This window comes from Suillus subalutaceus (genome assembly GCF_016647625.1).
Source record: "Suillus subalutaceus strain FC151 chromosome Unknown DFJ58scaffold_12, whole genome shotgun sequence".
Classification (NCBI taxonomy): Eukaryota; Fungi; Basidiomycota; class Agaricomycetes; order Boletales; family Suillaceae; genus Suillus; species Suillus subalutaceus.
Genome location: NW_024540261.1, coordinates 153,384 through 168,580, shown reverse-complemented (window position 1 = coordinate 168,580; position 15,197 = coordinate 153,384). Strand labels below are relative to the sequence as shown.

General features: G+C 46.3%; 5 protein-coding genes across 5 annotated transcripts; 1 reads left to right on the top strand and 4 right to left on the bottom strand.

The window, feature by feature from the left end:
• Positions 1-455: 455 nt before the first annotated feature.
• DFJ58DRAFT_714098 (GNS1/SUR4 membrane protein) lies at positions 456-1,780 on the top strand (the record flags this gene model as incomplete). Its single annotated transcript, XM_041383980.1, has 8 exons — positions 456-785; positions 844-934; positions 980-1,029; positions 1,110-1,155; positions 1,201-1,241; positions 1,290-1,359; positions 1,409-1,625; positions 1,759-1,780. 8 exons carry the CDS (start codon positions 456-458, stop codon positions 1,778-1,780), a joined length of 867 nt encoding a protein of 288 aa, XP_041248580.1.
• A 45-nt stretch (positions 1,781-1,825) lies between these two features.
• On the bottom strand, positions 1,826-2,599 carry DFJ58DRAFT_653486 (uncharacterized protein; the record flags this gene model as incomplete). The annotated part of the gene is made up of 2 exons (XM_041381746.1): positions 1,826-2,377; positions 2,432-2,599. 2 exons carry the CDS (start codon positions 2,597-2,599, stop codon positions 1,826-1,828), a joined length of 720 nt encoding a protein of 239 aa, XP_041248579.1.
• Positions 2,600-3,904: 1,305 nt separating this feature from the next.
• Positions 3,905-6,338, bottom strand: DFJ58DRAFT_723223 (uncharacterized protein; the record flags this gene model as incomplete). Its single annotated transcript, XM_041384972.1, has 10 exons — positions 3,905-4,432; positions 4,488-4,526; positions 4,576-4,889; positions 4,942-5,073; positions 5,124-5,360; positions 5,405-5,464; positions 5,519-5,644; positions 5,697-5,827; positions 5,883-6,062; positions 6,124-6,338. 10 exons carry the CDS (start codon positions 6,336-6,338, stop codon positions 3,905-3,907), a joined length of 1,962 nt encoding a protein of 653 aa, XP_041248578.1.
• A 1,560-nt stretch (positions 6,339-7,898) lies between these two features.
• DFJ58DRAFT_61855 (uncharacterized protein) lies at positions 7,899-10,724 on the bottom strand. Its single transcript, XM_041381000.1, has 10 exons — positions 10,602-10,724; positions 10,303-10,539; positions 10,063-10,242; positions 9,884-10,008; positions 9,706-9,831; positions 9,299-9,646; positions 9,117-9,248; positions 8,749-9,062; positions 8,659-8,697; positions 7,899-8,603 (listed from the first exon to the last, which is right to left on the bottom strand). The coding sequence occupies exons 2-10, from the start codon at positions 10,515-10,517 to the stop codon at positions 8,157-8,159; spliced, it is 1,926 nt and encodes a 641-aa protein (XP_041248577.1). The 5' UTR covers positions 10,518-10,539; positions 10,602-10,724; the 3' UTR covers positions 7,899-8,156.
• Positions 10,725-13,883: 3,159 nt separating this feature from the next.
• On the bottom strand, positions 13,884-14,702 carry DFJ58DRAFT_765674 (uncharacterized protein). Its single transcript, XM_041388767.1, has 2 exons — positions 14,286-14,702; positions 13,884-14,161 (listed from the first exon to the last, which is right to left on the bottom strand). Exon 1 carries the CDS (start codon positions 14,562-14,564, stop codon positions 14,340-14,342), a length of 225 nt encoding a protein of 74 aa, XP_041248576.1. The 5' UTR covers positions 14,565-14,702; the 3' UTR covers positions 13,884-14,161; positions 14,286-14,339.
• Positions 14,703-15,197: the final 495 nt, after the last annotated feature.

Sequence of the window (15,197 nt, the reverse complement as noted above, 5' to 3'; positions counted from 1 at the left end):
ACTGACTGCAAGACACGTGCATAGACTGGCTGAAAGCTTTGAGGCTTTGATGACGCAGTCTCATAACAGAGTCATTGCAGCAAAAGTTTTTGAAACCGCCCGAACGGACGTCGAATCGTCTATCCAGATTCCAGGTGAAGTCTTCGCTGACAGATATTATTACACTTAAAAAAGATGTCACAGCTCGCTTGGCAAGCTGGAGTATTGGAAGTTATAAAGGAGATGCTGTTATAACCAGTCGACCGATGTAACACCGACTATGACGTCGGGTTGATGTCGGGCATGGCAAATCCCGAGACCACACTGACCACAGCTGCAGCTGCGCACGGGATGTAACACGATCAAATTAAATTTGCGTCTTCACTCTTGACCTGAACTATATTAACAGATATTCGCTATTATTCAGTATCAACCGTTTGTATCTCGTCCCCTTTCAACCTGTATCACCTCCTTAAATGACCCCTTTATCTGACCTCCTACTTTCGATAGTGCCGGCGGACTCTATCCCCGCTCATCTCAAATCATACATTCCAGGCGTCTCGCCCTTCTCTACCTGGCCAGTGGTATCAACTGTCATTGTCTCCTATCTCGTTTTCATCTTTGCGGCACGCGAGTTCATGAAAGATCTGCCTTCGTTCAAACTACAGACGCTCTTCAGATTTCATAATGCATTGCTCAGCACCGGCAGTCTTGTTCTTCTGTTATTGATAATGGAAGAGGTGGCTTCGGTACGGATGAACGTTGGAACTTACGATTCGATGTGCGCACCATCGTCCTGGACTGATGTAAGTGACCTACTAGTAAACAGTTTCGGCTACACTCACAATACACATGCGGCGATAGAGACTAGAGCTCTACTACATTGTCAATTACTACTTCAAGTACTATGAGCTCCTCGACACGTTATTTTTAGTCTTGAAGAAGAAGCCTCTCAGTACGTCGTCTAATATCCTTTGCAAACAACTGTAAATCATACCAGCAGCCTTTTTGCACGTCTTTCATCATGCCTCAACTGCATTACTGTGTTTTGTTCAGTTGAACGGCAATTGAGCCCAGTGAGTTGGATTCTGTACTTCGATATTGTCACCTACTCATGTCTCATAATTGAGTCTTGGACCGTTATCTCCATCAACCTTCTGGTCCACGTTGTGATGTGTAAGTGATATGGGGCTTTCAGAAACGATACTGAAATTTCCGCAGACTATTACTACTACGCAACTGCAGGAGGTGCTAAATTCTGGGTAATTACAGAACACTCTGACAAACTTTCGCTTACTGTCACAATACAGTGGAAGAAATACCTCACAATCATGCAAATCATGCAAATTATCATCGACCTCTTCTTATTTTATTTCGGTCGTACGTGCCCCTATTTCTCATACGCTCTTTCTGCTCAGTTTGTGCTCAGTGTACCAGCATTACGTCTATAAGTATTTCCCTGCACTTCCGCACTTCGGTGATTGCTCTGGCAGCGAGTCAGCAGCGCTCTTTGGTTGCGCTCTTCTCACAGGTTATTTGTTGCTCTTCCTCGATTTTTATATGGGCACATACCTTAAAACATCTTCCTCTAAGGCGAAAGCAAACGGAGTTAGCCAGACCGTAGTCTCAAATGGAAATAGCCACACGTATGCGCTCCGTTTCCTCTGCCTCGTGGTATACCGCCAGAGTGATACTGATGAATTGATAACAGAACAAAGTAGCCTTCGTGGTCAAATAGAACGTTACATTTAACATTGTAGCATATAATCGTCTCCGCAGAGCACTATTCCCTGCAGTATGATACAAGAAGCAAGGAGTATGAACAGAGCGCTCAGTAAGTATATCATCAATAAATTCCAGGAATCAATCGGTATTTCACCCTCTTCGCCCAATTCATCCATTCGTCTCCCATAACGCGCTGGAGCATCTTGTCCTCTACAGCAGGCCGGTGAATGACAGTCCCAACAAATACTGTGAGCAAAAAGAAGCAGGAACCTGCTACCACTTTCACGACAGGCACCTGTAGAACTCCAGACTCTCTCATCCACGACCCTTTGCTTACATACATGGCAATGATCCCGACGTATTGGAGAAGGTAACCTGTGTAACTTGGGTGGCGGACGATCGAATACGGCCCACTTGTGACAAGCCGGTGTTCTTTCTTGATACTGAGTGGAAAGCTCCATTGCTTTCCCAATGTTGATGAACAATAAAGTCTGAAAAAGCCGCCAACTGTGACAGCAAGACTACCGGCAAGGAATACCGGTGTTATAGGCGTGGGGTGAAGAGCGCGCAAAAGTTGCACAACTCTAGCTCCATACTCTGGAACTTGCGAGGGATCCACATGGGTGACGAGGATGTTTGCCACTTCAGCAGACGATGCTGCCCATGTGCAGCCCTGTCAAATTATTCACCAATTTGAAAACAGACGGCCACTGTTGGAGTAACACACCTTTATGAAATCTAAACCGTGAAGTTCGAAAACCCTTCTGGTGAAGAATTCCAACGAGGTGGAAGGTACCACTTTCTCTTCCTTTGATGGTGGCTGAGAAGGAGAACTGGCCGAGTAATGTATGCCAATGGCCGGAGCTATGACGAAAGGGATCTTCACTAGACTCATGATGTATTACTCACATCCGTTTGGAGTGCCATGAATCGCATTAAATACCTGAACATCCAACATATCACAAGCTTGAAGCTAGTCTCCCGAGTCCCGGGCCCCTTGAGACAGCCCTTTACTAGTATAGACGATGGAAGTCCGAAGATAGACATTCCTTGATCTTTTCAAGTAGGCGGAAACCCCCTCCGAGTTCTGCAAGTTGACACCCAGGTATTGACAACGTTGAACGTTGAACGTTCGAACGTTGACGGACAGACACATGCTATCTTGAGGTCTCGGAAGATCACCCTCCGAGCTTCTTTTCCTTTTCCGTGTCCTTATCAACCACATGTTGTCTACCAGTATCGTTGTCACCGGTAACCAGTGCCTAAGCCTTCTTGTACGTCTTCATGCACATGTTTGGTACATACCAACAAAGTCGTCGTCGTCGTTCTGCCTCAACATTCGCTCAGGTCACGGTATGCATTGTTATGTTGTTCGTACTTGGTCTCGCTAGCATGTATGCTAGACTTTATTCTAGCCTTCACAGCGGGGTCTGTGAAACCTACCTCAAGCGCGTTCCTAGCGTCCAAAATAGCCGGTACCAATGACAGGTGTCTTGAACAGCTGATTTACATAAGTTTAGCGAAGCACTGGCAAAAATATTAGTGATGGTCAAGCGACAGACTACAGTTTCCACCGGGTCTGGATCCAAGTACTTCCGGTTACCCATTGATACCATGTAAGTAGGAAACCATAAAAAGCACCCTCGCAGGCTCTGCATCTGGTGAGAGGTCGGCGCTTAGCGGCCGCCCTACCCGCGATGCAACCAAGATAAGAATGCATATACGCTTCTTGGAACGTTATGCATTCATTATTGACAGTGGCTTTGCCTCGTGGGCTCAAGGAACTTGCAGTGAGGCCAAATTAACAATCGGCAAGGTTTGAGAGCCGCGAGCTGACGTTGCACAGAGTGGCTGAGAGATGGATCGATCAGTTGGTGAGCATGCAGCCCGCCAGTATGCGGGGACTCACTGTGTCACTCCGCATACTACTTATGCCAGCCATTTGCGCATGATGTGTTCCATCATTACATATTTGCATTCCTCAAATTCGCTTCCACTGGTAAAAGTGCACGAAAGCTAACGTTTCTGATCCGGGAGTTGCAAAGTGATGCAAGATCTGGAAGTTTTGCCTGGTATGGTGGATCTTTGGTGACGGTTCGATTTGCCGTGCTGCCGTGTATATTTTCAAAGTCCGTTGTATTACTGTTTTACCCAGAACACATCCCAAATGTCAATAGTTCGACATCGTGCACTACAAATGTCAAATAAGACCAAGCAAAAACCGGATATACCCAAAAACTGGAGATACCACTGCTGGTTCGGACACAAACCTCTTTCTGGAGGGTTTTATACCTGGTTCGGACTCATACAAGCTCACCATCGCAGCCTCATTTTCCTTGATCCCATGCCTGCTGAAGTCTTCGAGTACGAGATCCCCAGCAGCGCATACCATAATGAGATGAAGAGTGTTTGACACGTCGAAGTGGGCCCTGCGGTGAGTCCTGCGGTGCCCGGCAAATGCTTGAAGCTTGGCACGTTCTTGGTCCTCTTTCAGACGATCTTGATGCTCTTTCCAAGCCTCCAGAATACTGTACAACGCGCAGAATAAAGTGAGGATGGTGATAATAGTGAGCGGGATTGTAGCGAGCAGATATGTCGGTGAATTCTTAGGCCAGCGAGTCCAGCCTATCGTCGATATGAACATGGTCCCAGTGACTTGGGAAGAGAGGTTGTTCGGAATTTCATTATTCGGGAAGCTACCTGTGGCCATAAACCCGGAGCGAAGGAACTGTGAAATGATGCTAGCTCAATTTGGACTGTATTAAACGGACCAGCGACCTCACCGTGGCGGAAAATTCAACAACACCACGCCAGTAATCCTCCTAAGAAAGTCATAAGAGGTGGATCAAGATTATATGACATGAAACTGACGAGCTCAAGGTAAACCCGTGTGTCATTAAGATTGTTATTGATGGATCCGATAGCGGTTGAGGAATAGATGGAGTACAAGGTATCCCCAATTGTACTGCTCGTAAGTCCCTGCGAGTTGATCGACTGAAACCTGGCAACTGAAGCGATAAATGACAGTAGCTCGGTATTCTCTGGCTGGAAAGGAGTGGATGATGTGACCTCGGCAGAAATTTGTTCGTTGGAATAATCAGCGCGGACTGTGGTCAACAGGGGAACCACTTCGCACACGCTTGCTTGAAGGAACCCATATTTGTAAAACCCTTGTGTAAAAATGGCTACAAGAACAGATTCAGTCAATGACTCCAAACGTATATTTCAAAGGCTCACTGAAGTTTGTATAAGTTTGGTTCATATTCATTGGTTCTGGGCACACAACAGATGGAAGAAAGCCACTTCCTGATGAACTCGTATTTCCATTCGCATCCACCATGGTCACATATTCGTACGTTGTGGACGTATCTAGAAGCTGTCAGTGAACTTGAGAAAAGGTATCCAAGATCCAAACTTACTACTACCACAGTTTGCACTGATATTCCACAAGCGGAGACCAGTGATGGAGTTCGAACTTGAAGCAGCTGCGTTGGTATAGATGACGTAAGAGTTATTCGTGTCCCAAAGGTACTGCGTTTCATTCGAGTCAATGGCCCGGCAGCTGACATTGGCTGTTAACCCTTGTTGCGACATGGAGTAGTTAGTACTGAAGCCTTGAGGAATAGGCGCGTTGGAGTATGATCCGGGTACGACTCCTGTGTTGACCGTGACATTTCCACCGGAAAACCCAAACGAATACCATTAGCATTCGGAACTCCATCCGAGCCGGAAAATGCTTCAATGGTAGGTACGACCCCCTCTAGTTGCACAGTATCGTAAAATAGTTTAGAGTGAACTGAGTGGCTGGACGTACGAGTGGATACGTTATATTTTGCGCCATTGAAATTGAATGTCCCGGGAAGACCAAAGGAAAACCCTGCAGCAACAACTCCACTGAGCAATCCACCAATGTCAAGAATTTCGAAAGCATTGTCCTGGACTTAGTTATTCCATTTGTCAAGCCACTCGTCAACTCGAGTAGAGATACACACTGTCAGTGAGACCATTTGCTAGGAATTCTTCGCGGAGCAAGGCGGCAAACGCGCTTCCAGTTATGTCAAGTTCGGTTCCATTTAACTCTACTGGCCACATGAAGAAGGTAGGTGTCAAGAGCGTTGTCCACCTATGACCCCATTCAAATGAGAGGGACCTCGACAATGCTTCTAGGGAAGACGCACCCGGCCGTTAAGAGCCTCAGCATTCCGAAGATGAACAGCGTCAAGATAGTTAAACCTATATATCGATGTTTCAGAATATGAGAGCCCTGTGCCAAAGCGACACCGGTGCTCAGGTGAATTAGAGAAATGGGCTTCCACATTCGATGTCTTAGTGCCTCTTTGACCGAAAGCGTGAACAGACTAGTGGAAAAAATCACGTCTTACTGAATGATCAGTCGGAGAGAGCAAAAAGTAGACAGACGTAGCAGCGGTGACTGATAGCACAGTTGCTATCAATGTGACAACCATTGTCAACTCTCCAGGATAGCTCCTCATTAACTCGCAGACTGAATCGGATGGAGCAAGGTACTCAAAGTAGGCAACCGCACCAAGGAATCCGTATCCAAATGCCAGGATAACGATCTGGATACTGATGATAACTGTGAAGCGTACAAAGTTGGGGGGAACGTGAAACATCGCAGGAGGCGTAGATGCAGAATCTATGCTGCCACTCGGATAGAAATATTATATACTTGACTTATATACTTGACGGAACACGAACCTTGCTGCATGCACACAACTGATGCAGCCTAGACGGCAGGAGCATTCGAGCGGAATCTGTGACCTGAATTGGTACTGCGTATGCGCGAGACGCACAAAATGAAGATGATCAACGACGCAGGTATTCTCTATATCAAAGTAGTAAGTAGATACAGATACATCACGTCATTAAAATTTTTGATTCGCCCTAGACAAGTCCTCGGGAAGCTGAAGGCGAACTTGGGCCGCCGGCCTTGGTGTCAAGGACATACTGGAAACGTATGAGATCCGACTTTTCCCTGCGACTCTGTTAAAGGTTCAGATTCGGAGATGGTAGCAGCATATGTATACATTGACTTGCCTGCCAGTTTGCTTTTGCTAAGAAATGAAATTTTAACGCAATAGATACTTCGAAGAGGCTCACTGGGTCACGGAGAGAAACGCGCTTAGTAATTTCCAGTACTTGCATCCTCAGCACGCAGTAACTCTAGAGCTCCCTTCGAGCTTTGAAGAGGAAGGAGAGGGCATGCGAGTTTAATGTATTGGAGGGCCGCCGCCGCATGTCCATCATGCATGTCATGCTCTGACTGTGACTGGCAGTGCGGTTTGATGTAAGTTAGGCCACTTTCCCACAGTATGTGTTTATGGAAGTTTAACCGGTTAAGCTTCAGGAGTATATACTTCATTACCGTTCAGGTTGGTTGTTCCGAACATGAAGATCGCATTAACTGAAAATTAGAGCCACATGGAAACCACCCTATATAACTGCGAGACTAGATCTGAGTAGTATAAATGGTATAACAGTTCCATAAGTCGGCGCAGACGCTTATTCTCCCAGACTTGGCAGTCACTACGCTCCGGGCACTTGGAATCCATTATGCATTCTTGCTGTATGAAGTTGCTTGTGCCATCGACGTAATTCCTGCGCTAGTATCTGCAAGGTATTAGGGTGTAGTTCCGGCGTTGGAGTCCAAGCGATCCGAGATGTCGAAAGCCGAAGTATCCGAGATAGGTACGAGGGGAGACCGAGCTCGAGAGTTAGTAGAATACATCTTAAAATGTCTCACGGCTCATACTTATGTAATGTAAGTACTCGTCCTTATAGACTCGAGGCTCGTCCCTCTCACTCGTCATATCGCCGCATCTGGCACCATGGTAGGCTACAGTCGGGATACCACCTCCAGCCGTTTCTTACAACTCCCTCTTAAGCTTTGATCATGTATCCGGATCTCAATTTCTTCATTCCTCTTCAAGCCATGGTGCTCAGGAGCCTATCAGTAAAATACCTCATTCCTTGAATTAACTTAACATGACTTATTTTACTTGGCTTGGCGCCCAAGTTCATCAACAGTGGTTATATACATATCTCATTGCAATCACTTTCGTTCTCTATAGTCTATGCTCCCCATGTACTATCCATGCTCAATCAATTAATCATTCTTATTTGTTTGTTGATTTCTTACCCTCTTTATGTCTTACAAACTTGGAGCTTAATGTACAGAATTCAAGTCACTCGTCACTCTAAGACGAAAGACTTGTATTAAGTGCTCTATGTGACATAGATAAGAGTAAGAATGAGTGTACGAGTAAGAAAAGACACCTAAGACAACCAAATAAGAGTCCGCTGCTCAAATTGGGGGACGTATTCGAAATAAAACATTCATAAATGTATCGGGATATGTATCGCATCTGTCCATAGACCTTTTTCTGACCGTGTCTCAGGTGACGACTACCATGGCGCAATGGTACCTAAAATCACACGAGCTCCTCCTTCGACACTAACGAAAACGGTTGATCGGGTATCACAAACATCTTCTTCTCACCATCCTCCTTCAGCTGCACCTTCACACCCTCATTGTTGATGATTCCTTTCCTGCCGAAATCTTTGAGTGCGAGACTCCCAGCAGCGCATGCCATAATGAGATGAAGAGTGTTTGACACGTCGAAGTGGGCCCTGTGGTGACCGCGATATCCATGACGCTCTTTCCAAACCTCCAGAATACTGTACAATGCAGAGAATAAAGTGAGGGTGGTGACAATGGTGAGCGGAAGTGTAGCGAGCAGATATGTCGGTGAATTCTTAGGCCAGCGAGTCCAGCCTATCGTCGATATGAACATGGTCCCAGTGACTTGGGAAGAGAGGTTGTTCGGGAACTCGTTATTCGGGAAGCTACCTGTGGCCATAAACCCGGAGCGAAGGAACTGTGAAATGATGCTAGCTCAATTTGGGCTATATTGAACGGACCAGCGACCTCACCGTGGCGGAAAATTCAACAACACCACGCCAGTAATCCTCCTAAGAAAATCATAGTAAGAGATGGATAAGATTGTATGACATGAAACTGACGAGTTCAAGGTAAACCTGCGTGTTATTGAGATTGTTATTGATGTATCCGATAGTGGTCGAGGAATAGATAGAGTACAGGGTATCCCCAATTGTACTGCTCGTAAGTCCCTGCGAGTTGATCGACTGAAACCTGGCAACTCCAGCGATAAACGACAGTAGCTCGACATTCTCTGGCTGGAAAGTAGTGTATGAAGTCACCTCGGAAGAAATTTGTTCATTGGAATAATCAACGCGAACTCTCGTCAACAGGGGAACCACTTCGCACACGCTTGCTTGAAGGAACCCATACTTGTAAAACCCTTGCGTAAGAATGGCTACAGGAACAGATTCAGTCAATGACTCCAAACGCACAAACTTCAAAGGCTTACCGAAGCTTGTATAAGTTTGGTTACTATTCATTGGTCCTTGGCACACAATAGATGGAAGAAAGCCACTCCCTGATGAGCTCGTGTTTCCATTTGCACCCACCATGGTCACATATTCGTACGTTGTCAGCGCATCTAGAAGCTGTCAGCGAACGTGAGAAAAGATATCTAACATCCAAACTTACTGGTACCACAGTTTGCACTGATATTCCACAAGCGGAGACCGGTGATGGAGTTCGAACTTGAAGCAGCTGCGTCGGCACTAGCATAGATGACATAAGAGTTGTTCGTGTCCCAAAGGTACTGTGTTTGACTCGTGTCAATGGCCCGGCAGCTGACATTGGCTGTTAAACCTTGTTGCGACATGGAATAGTTACTGCTAAAGCCTTGAGGAATAGGCACGCTGGGGTGTGGTCCGGGTACGACTCCTGTGTTGACCGTGACATTTCCACCAGAAAACCCAAGACGAGTACCATTGGCACCCGGCACTCCATCCGAGCCGGAAAAAGACTCGATGGTGGGCACAATCCCCTCTAGGTGCACAACACATCATCGTAAAACAGCTTCAAGTGACCTGAGAATCTGAACCTACGAGTAGATACATTATACTCTGCGCCATTGAAATTGAATGTCCCGGGAAGGCCAAAGGTAAACCCTGCAGCAGTAACTCCACTAAGCATTCCACCAACGTCGAGGATTTCGAAAGCACTGTCCTGGACTTGGTTATCCCAATTTACAAGCCACTCGTTAACTCGAGTAGAGATACGCACTAAGACCATTTGCTAAAAATTCTTCGCGGAGCAAGGCGGCAAACGCGCTTCCAGTTATGTCAAGTTCGGACCCATTCAACTGTACTGGCCACATGAAGTAGTTCGGCGTCAAGAGAGTTGTCCACCTATGATCCCATTCAAATGAGATGATCTCGACAATGCTTCCAGAGAAGACGCACCCGGCCGTTAAGAGCTTCAGCATCCCGAAGATGAACATCGTCGAGATGGTCAAGCCTATATATCGGTGTTTCAGAATATGAGAGCCCTGTGCCAAAGCGACACCGGTGCTCAGATGAACTAGAGAAATGGGTTTCCACATTCTATGTCTTAGTGCCTCTTTGACCGAAAGTGTGAAAAGACTGGTGGAAAAATCACGTCTCACTGAATGATCAGTCAGAGAGAGCAAAAGATAGACAGACGTAGCAGCGGTGACTGATAGCGCAGTTGCTATCAATGTGACAATCATTGTTAACTCTCCAGGATGGCTCCTCATTAACTCGCAGACTGAATCGGATGGAGCAAGGTACTCAAAGTAGGCAACCGCACCAAGGAATCCGTATCCAAATGTCAGGATAACGATCTGGATACTGATGATAACTATGAAGCGCACGAAGTTGGGAGGAACGTGAAACATCGCAGGAGGAGGCGTAGACAATCTATGTTGTCACTGCGATAGAAATATAATATACTTGACTTATATACTTGCCAGAACACGAACCTTGCTGTATGCACGCCACTGAGACAGCCTGGACTACAGAAGCATTCGAGCGGAACCCATGACCGAATTTGATACTGCGTATACGCGAAATGCGCGCAATGAAGATGATCAGCAACGCAACTATACCAACATGACGAGTAGATACAGATACATCGCGTAGTTTAAATTTTTTGATTCGCTCTGGAGAAGTCCTCGGGAACTTGGTGTCAATGACATACTGGAAATGTATGAGATCCAACCCTTCCCTGTGACTCTGTTAAAAACTCAGATTCAGAGATGGTAGAAACATATGTATACAACGGCTTGCCTACCTGGTTTGCTTTGCTAAGACATTTAATTTCAGCGCGATAGATACTTCGAAGAAGCTCACTGGGTACCAGGAGAAATACACTTAATTTCTAATACCCGTAACAAATCTCACCCTCAGCAAACGGTGACTCTAGAACATCCTTCGAACTTTGAGAGGGCGTGCGAGTTGAAAGGACTTCGATGTACTGGAGGGCCGCCGCCGCACGACACGCTCTCATCGGATGACTGTCGTTTGGTGTGGTGTAAGTTAGGCCACTTTCCCACGGTATGTTTGCTGAAGTTTAGGTTAGACTCTGAACGTTGAACGCTAAGTTCATTACCGTTCAAGTTGGAACACGAAGATCGCATTAACTGAAAGCTAGGGTCCAATGAAAACCACCCTATGTGACTACGAGACTATAGATCCGAGTATAAATGGTATAACGACTCAATGAATCGGCGCAGACGCTATTATCCCCGGTTACGTTCCAGGCGCTTGGAATCCATTATGCATCCTTGATATATGAAGTTGTTGTGCCATCGTTGTAATTCCTGCATTAGTATCTGCAACGTATCAGGGTGCGGAAAGTTCTGATAATATGGTAGGCTGCAATTCAGGACCGTCGGCATACCACCTCTAGCCGTTTTACAGAATTCCCTCTTTCACGTACCGAATCTCAATCTTTTCATTCCTCTTCAAGCCATCAGGACAGTACAACTGCCCTTCTAGCCTACCATCCCCAGCGGCCGTGATAAAGTGAATGGAGTAGCAGTAGCCAAACACAACATTGTCTCCCCGTGGATGTTGCAGTTCATTCTTCGAACTGAATCCGGCGGCAATGTCAGTAACCAGCCAAATCACCGTATTGATGACAAACAGAAACAGGTAGATGGGACGCCGTTCTTCCCAGCCATACGTGCTGATGAACATGGTGCCATCCGTGGCAATGTTGGAAGGTATATCTGTCCAGGGAAGACCGCCGGTGGCAGGGGAACCGGGTCTCGGAAACTACCAAAGATAAAGCCATTGGCGTCTTCACCAGAAGAGGCGATCACAAGGTACTGTGCCACTAAACTCTACCACCCCACGCCAATAGCCTTCTACAGTTAACAAATCATTTACGTCTAAGCACACAGTGGCAAACTTCCTACCAGTTGACAGGAAATGACATCCGTTGAATTGCTATCAACATAAGCCATTAGGCACTCCCAAATAATGTTGGTCTGGAAGCCTTAATTGTTCCCCGCTTGATAATTGATCGCATTCGCGATGAACTCTGTAAGGGCCGTGTTCGAGTCTTCGAAAGGACGACGATCAGTTACTGCTGCCGAAGCTATTCCTTGATTATATGGGTCCAACGTTGTCACGTACAGCACGACCTCACAGACAGTTGTAGGCAGGAACGCAAATTTAGCACTGCCTGCCATCAGGATATCTTTCAAGAAAGCTGAATTGGTGAGCACATAGTAAATGGGCGGTCTCGTTCGCTTACCGGACCTGTACGGGCTGAAACCTGGGGAGCCTGGCTGCGAACATACAACTGTCGGAAGAAAGCCCTCAGTATCTGAGGTTCATTTCGAGAGTGATCGCATTTGTAAAGGTGGTGTATAACATAGAGTTATTTCCTATGATACAAGACGTGATGCTCTGCTTAGAATTACAGGAATGATTTGCTTGCCATTTGAATAATCTGCTACCACTTCCCACATCGGCAAGCCGACGCTGTCCCCAGTGGGAAATGAAACTGTGCTTGAAGTTATTGGAATAGGCACTATAAAAGTAGATAGAAACGTTCTGTTCTTGGCAGTTAACCTCTGCGGTGAGGTCTTGCTGGGTCATGGTATAGTTGTTACCAAGACCCCGGGGAGGGGAACCAAAAAGGTCACGAACTATGTCGATTGTCACATTGAGAGGCACATCCAACTGCAATATCGGCAACAGGAGAGTCGCTATATTCAGAATCGTTCACGGCAGGGAGGAGACCATCTTGTCGAATACGCTGCCATGAGCTTTCAACAATACATGGAAAAGAAGTCTTACACTCCATTATAATCAAAGATACTGTTTGTGCGCACCCCAATGTCATAACTTGCGGCAGAAGCGCCACTCAACAGGGCTGTAACATCCAACGTTTCGAATGCCTTGGTATATGCTGTGTAAAATAAAAGTAGTGAGATCAAAAAAATGACAACACAAATCGCACGCACTACATTGAGCCAAACTATCTGACAAAAGTGCGCTCAGTACATCGTTAAAGGCACTATTGCTAATGTCCAGTTCAGTTCCTGATAGAGTGACCGGTCACTCGATCAGCGTTGGCAAAAGCAGCGCGTTCCAGCTGCAGAGAAAGCTCAAATGAGTATTTGAGAGGAAAAATATGGATGCGCATATTTACCAGGAATTCAGAAAAGTGATCATCCCGAAGATGGTGCCTGTGAGAAACGTACTTTCAATGCCTCTTATCTCTGCATATAACCCAAGTTGGCATTGTCATGCCTCAGGCCTCAGAGCCTCCAAGTTCATCGATAATGTGAGCAGGCTGGAAAACATGAAGTCAGAACATATCGGTGTGATCTTGCGCAAGATTCAACTGACCTCGTCGTGATCACGGACAATACGGTGGAGATCACAGAAACGTCAAGGTTGTTTGGGTACTCGAGAAGTAATCTGACTGCCCAATCTGGAAGATGTACTGGAAACACTAGAGGGCACCGTAAAGCCCATCCAAAACAAGGAAGTAATAGTCTATGACCATGACTGCCACTAATGGAAAACTATGACGGGTGCTGATGAAGAGCGCCTGTCGGTATTCTTAGCATCGTGCAAGGAGCGCAAATAAGCAAGTGGACAAACCTTGAATTTGAAAAGCAACGAGACCATCGTGGACAACATTGCGACCGAGCACGCTATCCAGCCACCGAGACTGTGCGATCAGAGAAGAAGCTATGTAGTTGGCATATTTCCGAATAACAGGCGCGCCCATTTGAGTTTGTATTGCTTGAACGTACTTCCACACTTGACGCACATGGCTGGGTAGCATATGTTTGCATTTACAAAACATTCATTCTGCCATATTCCTTTTACAAACTTGAATGATCGGCGATCCAGCCTGAGAGTCCCCTATTTCTTATCACAGGGCCGGGTAATGCAATAACACGAACGCCATCGGAGAAGTGTGTCGAACAGTTGAAAAATGTTCGAAACGATATTCCGCGGGAATGAACAGCCATTTAGAACGTGTGCGCGCTTAACGTATGAGAGTTGCTTGCATCTGCAGTGCAGAGTGCATGTGAGCTACTTAATGGAATGGAATCGTGATCCCCACGAATGAGCGCCGACTCTGTACATGTGCTCGTTAAGCGCGAGAGTACTTATTGGAATTGGAGACCCACCACCCGAATAAAACTGTCCGACAGTTTCATGGTACATCCCTTTCCAAAAGTGCTGACCTACAGCTGTACCGGCCGGATAGGGAATTTGGAGTTGAAAACTTCGAGATCTAGACACGGATCCGGGTTGACTAACGAGTCCCACTGACCTGAGTAACGAGGCACTGTCACAGTGATATCATCAACAACATTTACACATGGTGAATCACCACATGCAAGAGGCCAAACAGCAAATATTGAGCCAAATAGCTGTGCACCAGGCACTGTGGAGAAGCAGTCGTCCATCAGCCTGATGCCAACCTGTCCGAGTCAGCCAAGGTACAACATGCAAATAAACCACGGGTGGAGCAGGGTGGAGCAGAATGGAACGCTGCTGCAAATGTATTAGCGCATATGCGTCACCCCGGAGCCGGATCTGGCTTGGTAAGTTCAAAGAGCCTGAGTACAGGCCGGGGATCAATATCAATATTAAAATATGGAACGTTGAAGTTTGATTGCGCCATACGGCTAGATGAATTCCTTCTATGGTATAATGGTTCTGACCTATTATACACTCGAGGTCAACGTCCGAGATCACTGTGGTGCGTACAAAAATAAACGTGGAAGGGGATCAGAAAAGAGGACAGGCCAGCGTCAGCAACACCACGGCAGAGCGGAGCATCAATTGCAATTCATGTCGGCAGTGGGCACCACCTCATTTCCTTTTCACCAAACCAACTGACCTATAAAACTGGCGAGGCCCAAAGTCCAAACATGAATGTGTGACTGCCAAAACCAATGGTCGTTCAAGTAACAAATCAAAATTGGAATGTACCTTGCCAATCTTAAGTCGTTTGCAATTCTAGTTGACGATCCACACATTCAAACAACGAAACTTACATATGTTGGATGACCTGCGCAAGTTTGTGACGGTGATAT

What these genes read in the sequence shown, in the direction of transcription:
- DFJ58DRAFT_61855 (XM_041381000.1), bottom strand. Translation starts at nt 10,517, where the DNA reads ATGTTTCACGTTCCTCCCAACTTCGTGCGCTTCATAGTTATCATCAGT. An exon ending in CCAAACTTATACAAGCTTCG is followed by an intron (nt 9,063 to 9,116) that starts GTAAGCCTTTGA and finishes CTGTTCCTGTAG; the next exon opens with CCATTCTTACGCAAGGGTTT. An exon ending in CGCAGGTTTACCTTGAACTC is followed by an intron (nt 8,698 to 8,748) that starts GTCAGTTTCATG and finishes TGATTTTCTTAG; the next exon opens with GAGGATTACTGGCGTGGTGT.
- DFJ58DRAFT_765674 (XM_041388767.1), bottom strand. Translation starts at nt 14,564, where the DNA reads ATGGACGACTGCTTCTCCACAGTGCCTGGTGCACAGCTATTTGGCTCA.